The 6,494-nt window shown below is 43.5% G+C and overlaps 1 protein-coding gene across 1 annotated transcript; it reads left to right on the forward strand.

The window, feature by feature from the left end:
• Nucleotides 1–132: 132 nt before the first annotated feature.
• Nucleotides 133–3,035, forward strand: LOC120644070 (G-type lectin S-receptor-like serine/threonine-protein kinase At2g19130). The gene has a single exon (XM_039920622.1). It carries the CDS (start codon nucleotides 238–240, stop codon nucleotides 2,716–2,718), a length of 2,481 nt encoding a protein of 826 aa, XP_039776556.1. The 5' UTR covers nucleotides 133–237; the 3' UTR covers nucleotides 2,719–3,035.
• The last annotated feature ends 3,459 nt before the right edge of the window (nucleotides 3,036–6,494 follow it).

Raw genomic sequence — 6,494 nt, forward strand, 5'->3', positions numbered from 1 at the left:
CATGCAGTTTTCCACAAAAAAAAAAACCAAGTCGCATCTACATCAATACTCCGTACATGGTTGGTTCGCTAAGCACATGGGCAAGTTGCATCTATTTAGAACATTCATTGAATTGGCCAGGCTCTTTCTTCTATATGTACCATCTCCTTCCTACTCAGCTGAACGCCAAGACCACCACCCAGACGCGCTCAACCATCGTGAGTCAGTAATTTGCTTCCCTCTCTTCTACTTTCAGCCATGCTTCCCCTCTGCATATTACTCGGTGCACTAGTTCTGGTCTCCCCCCTGCACACTCCTGCATGTTTCGCTGCAGCAAATGATGACATCCTCAGGGTAGGCCAACAGCTCTTCGTCGGTGACAAGCTTGTCTCAAGAAATGGCAACTTCGCGCTCGGTTTCTTCACGCTCGAGCCAGGCCCGAGCACTGCAAGTAAGTCCAGCAACACCACAGCCTCCACCCGTTGGTACCTTGGCATATGGTACAATAAGATTCCAGTTTTCACTACGGTGTGGGTTGCTAACAGAGACAATCCAATTACTCATCATGCCAAGCTCAACCTCACACACCTCAAAATATCAAGAGATGGTAACCTTGTCATCTTAGATGGTGCCACTAAATCTAGAATCTGGTCCACTGTCATCGTCAACAGTACAGAAGCCGGCAGGCAAAACACTAGTGCTGTTCTCTTGAACAGTGGAAACCTTGTCATCAGCGAAAATTCATCTAACCCAGTACCATTGTGGGAGAGCTTTGACTACCCAACAGATCTTGTGCTTCCGGGTGCCAAGATCGGCTGGAATAAGGTCACTGGTTTAACTCGTCAGTACATTTCAAGAAAGAGCCTGATTGATCCGGGTACTGGCTCATATTGCACCGAACTTCAAATCAATGGGGCATTGGTCCATAGGAGCTGGAACCCCTCTAATGTGTTTTGGTCTTGGGGAACTGTAAGGTCGTCGGCTCCTAAACTTGTATTGTTACTCCAGTCAGCACTTGAAATAAATCCAAAGAGTAGAGGTTTGGTTAGGGTGGAATACAACGTAAACAGTGAAGAGGAGTACTACACGTACACTTCACTGAATGAATCAACTTACATTTTCTATGTACATGACATATCTGGTCAGACCAAGCTGAATGTTTGGTCGCAAGCCAAACAGTCGTGGGAAACAATATACACCCATCCTCCTTCTCCCTGCACGGCATATGCTACCTGTGGACCATTTACCGTCTGCAGCGGTAATTTAAATCCATTTTGTGCCTGCATGGAGAGCTTCTCTCAGAAGTCACCTGGGCATTGGGAGCTTGGTGATCACACAGGAGGGTGTGTCAGAGATACTCCATTAGATTGCACTGAGAAGAAAAACAAGACAAGTTCAACAGACATATTCCACCCCATAGCTCGTGTTACATTGCCCAATAACCCAGAAATCGTAAAAGATGCTGCCACTGAAAACAAATGTATGGAAGCTTGTCTCAGTTTTTGCTCCTGCACGGCCTATTCCTACAACAATAGCATGTGTTATATTTGGAATGATGATCTGGTTGATGTAAAGAAGAATGATGACATTGACAATGATTCTGAAGATGTTCTTTACATTCGCCTTGCTGCAACAAATTTGGAAAATTTGAGAAAGAATACCACAAGAAAACCGGTCGTTACAGTTATTCTTGTAACAAGCATTATTAGTTTTGGGTTACTAATGCTCGTCATATTGTTGTTGCTGATTTGGAGAAACAAATCTAAGTGGTATGGTGTTGCATTACCTGACAATCAATGTGGTGGTGCAATTATAACTTTTAGATACACTGATTTGAATCATGCTACAAAAAGTTTCTCAGAAAAACTAGGAGCGGGTGGCTTTGGTTCGGTATTCAAGGGAGTATTAAGTGACCAAACTATTATAGCAGTCAAAAGGCTTGATGGTGCCCGGCAAGGAGAGAAGCAGTTTAGGGCAGAGGTGAGCTCGATCGGATTGATCCAACATATCAACTTGGTCAGATTGATTGGTTTCTGCTGCGAGGGCGATAATAGGCTACTTGTGTATGAGCACATGTCAAATGGGTCTCTTGATACCCATCTATTTGGGAGCAAACATAGTGTCCTGAATTGGAGTGCAAGGTATCAAATAGCTGTCAGAGTTGCTAGAGGATTGTCTTACTTGCATCACAGTTGTCGCCAGTGCATTATACACTGCGATATCAAACCACAAAACATACTTTTGGATGCATCTTTCATTCCCAAAATTGCAGATTTCGGGATGGCAGCATTTGTTGGAAGGGATTTCAGCCGAGTTCTAACGACATTAAGGGGAACTGTCGGGTATCTTGCCCCAGAGTGGCTCAGCGGAGTTGCAATCACACCTAAAGTTGATGTTTATAGCTTTGGTATGGTACTACTAGAAATCATATCGGGGAAAAGAAAAACACATGAACATGTATACACAGGCAGCAATCATCATGTGGCTTATTTTCCAGTGCAAGCTATCCTCAAGCTTCAAGCGGGCGATGTGAGCAGTTTGGTGGATCCACAGTTACATGGCGACTTTGATTTGGCGGAGGTTGAGAGGGTTTGCAGAGTTGCATGTTGGTGCATCCAAGATGATGAGTCTGATCGTCCAACAATGGGCGAAGTGGTACAGGTTCTTGAGGGTCTGCAGGAGCTTGATGTGCCCCCAATGCCCAGACTCCTTGCAGCTATTACGCATGGAATTTTCTGAAGAGCCTACATGTGACAGTTATGTTTCATAGCAAATATTAATAATCTATTATTCAGCAAACTTTAAATTTGTAGATAGGCACGAAAATAAGAAAGTAAGTCAAAAGGATTGATTGTAATTGTAAGCCAAGTAAATGGCATCCTTGCTATAGTACCAAATCTGTTATGGTTAGTTTCACATGTATTTTGGTGGTTCAAATACTATTTGTACAGTGATATTTTGTTCTTCAACTCGTGAATAGATTGGTCATGTACAAAAGGCTTGGATTGTGATCATCCCTACACAATGAAGCTTATAATAATGAGTTTGAAACTGAATAATTCTTGTTGGCTTATCTCTATTACATGTTCCTTTTGGAGGCTGCTGTATATATATGTTCTGTATGTGGTACTGTGGTCCTTTCATCAAGGTCAGAACCGGTGTGTGCCATGGATGGTTGCTTCATGCTGGCTGCTCGATCGAACTGCTGCTCAGAAACCTTGAACTCCTGCTCGTGACACGTTCTGCTCCTTGTCTACATGTTGACGCAGATTTGAGCCAAACACACTCAGATGTGCTAGAACGCGCGTTCATCGTCAAAACGATCAGCAGTGACGAAACCCTGCACCGACCGGTCCAACCGATGGGGCGAACCGATCAGACCAATGGTACAGAGCCTCGCTAGACCTACCACCTCAAGTTCGGGAGGGACCCGTTGGAGCTCGAAGAACAAGGGTTGTTCAAAGATCGGTTAGGCCACTTAGAACGCCTTCAAACGTCGTTGAGACACAGGAAGAACAGCAATTAGAGTCAGAAGAGCTAGGGTTTGAGCGATAAAAGTAAAGGATAGGTTTTTTTATTTGATTGGAAATAACCTCAATTGGCCTTAGCCTTTATATTTATAGGTCGGGAAAGCCGTAACCCTTCACGAGATGGTTTACAAAATGAATCTTATCTACAAATTTAAACCTACTCGGATTACAACTGGCCTAACCGGTCTAAACCGATCGGCCCGACTGGTCTTTGCCAATTTTGCCTGTCAACACTAGCGTCACAAACAAGTCCAAAAAGCAATACTTAGGCACATACAAGCAAATAAATGCAATTAGTTTAATAAAAATAAACCAAATAGGGTTAAAAGAAGAAATAAAGCATGAAAACTCATTCTACACGTTACAAAAATCACAATGGTACAATAAACATTAAAATGGAGTTAAAATGCTAAAGAAATGCTAAAACAGCTCTACAATAGCTTAATGCGAGAAAAACTAATCAAATGATCTAAACCGAAAGAAAATATGGGTCTAAAGATAATTATGCATAAAACTACAAGACCCAACATGCAAAAAATACTAAGTTTGGTTTTCCTGTAATCCTCCATTAAGATCTGATTTACTTTCTTTTGAGGTAGCTCTTTACAGGATACTTTAGTGGCCATCTTGAATACTAATTTTTCTGAGACTTCACTGCAGGAAGTTTTTACCAGATTGTGGTATATTTGGAAAGCTAGAAATGATTACAGGTTCAATAACAAAAAGTTGACAGTTGGTAGGCTCTGTCGTGATGGTCACTGAAGTATCCTGTAAAGACTGGTGATTCTTGGTTGACATTCAAACCTCATGCATGTTTGCTCCTTTTGTGGGGCAGCAGCATTTACAGGATCAGGCTCCAAGAGGGGTGCATGAGAATATTACTTTGTAGTTTCTTTCGGGTTCACCCTTTCTTCTATTTCTCAGGATTAAGGAGCTCGTCAGCTTAATCTGCAGCAGGTATTTCTATATACAGATGCAGCTCTGGCTCCAGGTCGTCCGGGATATGATCTCCATGGTGCAGGTTTGGGAGTTTGTGTTCTTTTTGCAGATCTGGGCATCCAAAGCTCGCTGCATATTCGGGCACGAGGAATGGTAATTCAGTTCTCATGGCTAAATCACTTGGTGTGGCTGTGGCTGCCAATGTGGCGCAGGCTCTTGAGTTTCAAGAGGCTATTGTTCATACTGATTGCAGGGAAGCCCTTCTTCAGCTGAAAATGGGAGAAACCAGTTCACTTTGGTGATTGAGGCCGCTTTTGTTGCAAATCATGAATATCCAAAATAATTGTGGTTTTAGGGGGATCAATATTTCTAGACAGGAAAATAGTTTAGCTCATTGCCTTGCTATGCAGGCAAAAATAAAGGTTAGTCACAGTTTAGTTGTTTTTCCTTTTACTTTTGCGGTTAAAAGAGAGCTTTATTAATTAGTTCAGGGGAGTACAATCATTGTCAATAAGATCATGTACGCACGCAGGCGCATGACTTAACCAAGCCGTCGTATGAGTAGTCCTCCAAGCTAAATGAGTTAACTCATGTGCAACTAGATTACACTCTCTTTTTACCTTGGCGACCCGCCAATCCGACAGCAGCAACGCCTGTTCCTTGGCCTCTGAGAAGAGAAAGCTGAGGGTGGAGCAATCTTCCGTAGCTTCCGTAGCTTGGATTATCCTTGAACAATCCCTTTCAATGATAACCTGTCCAAAATAAATAAATTATGAACATGACTAGATCTAGCATGAACAACTCTATTATACTAGTAGTAAGAAGTAGCAGAATAATAATCTCAGAAAACATGATTAAGAAACGGATCGAAAAACAGTGTACGTACTGAGTCTTGGCCTTCGGGAAGACGAACAGGGCTGACAGGACGAAGACGGTCCTGCGAACGGAGCGCAGTAGACAACGTCGTAGACGACGATACGCCGCAGCACCAGACTTGGATGGAGGACCAGCCGTGACGAAGATCTTTGAGCAGTCGTGCTGGGCACTTCCCAAAAACCTTATTCGCCTTCTCCCGGTGCAGGATCCCAAAAGGCGAGAGGTTTCGAAGACCTGCTCTCCCGTTTGTCGGTGCACACTGACGCTCGGGATGGAGAACATTACGGTGGCAGCGCACCAGCGAGAAGAGTCAAAAATCCTAACTCTGATTAGATTGATTTTGGTGAAGACCGATAGGTTGTACATAACTCTGATTAGATTGATTTTGGAGAATGTCGATAGGTTCTACATATAAGAGCGCCCACGACTGCCGATAGGTTGTACATAACTCTGACTAGATTGATTTTGGTGAAGACCGATAAGTTCATAACTCTAATTAGATTGATTTTGGTGAAGGCCCATAGCATGTACATATAGGAGCGCCCACGACCTCGCGTTGTGATCGGATCCGTAATCAGATTACTAAACCGATTAGACCTTCCATATATTGTAAACTTATTGGCCAAGCAGCAAAAGAAAGCTGCACACCTTCCATATATTGTAAACTTATTGGCCAAGCAGCAAAAGAAAGCTGCGCCGCAAGGGGGAGTCGAATTTTGGCGGACCATTCACATATGGCTTGTGGAGCTTTCTTTCTCTCCCACACACATAGTTTGGAGAGGCAAGAATAGCTTCACTATTTAAGTTAGGTATTCTCACCATCCCAAAACAAGGTGGAACTAAAGATTTGCATCACTAGCTCCGTCATGCACACATATATATGGGCCTTCGAGATTTATTTGGAATTTTTGAATTTAATATTGGGCTAAGCCCAAATTCCAGTAGTTTGGGGACGATGGAAACTCTAATCCCTACAGGGATCCTCACGTTTTCCCCGGGTGGGAAGATCAAGGGGGTACAATCCACGGATCGATTTAACCGGGCATTGGAACACCACGCAACCGACTTTTCACGACCCGACCCGCCTCCTTTCCACGGGGAAACACGCCCAACCTCGACAGGTCGGGGAGCAATCCCCCGTCTCCTATCCCGAGTCTCGAGCTCTTCGCG

The sequence above is a fragment of the Panicum virgatum genome, chromosome 8K (genome assembly GCF_016808335.1).
Source record: "Panicum virgatum strain AP13 chromosome 8K, P.virgatum_v5, whole genome shotgun sequence".
In the NCBI taxonomy this organism is placed as follows: domain Eukaryota; kingdom Viridiplantae; phylum Streptophyta; class Magnoliopsida; order Poales; family Poaceae; genus Panicum; species Panicum virgatum.

Coding starts and splice junctions, on each gene's coding strand:
- LOC120644070 (XM_039920622.1), top strand. CDS start 238: ATGCTTCCCCTCTGCATATTACTCGGTGCACTAGTTCTGGTCTCCCCC.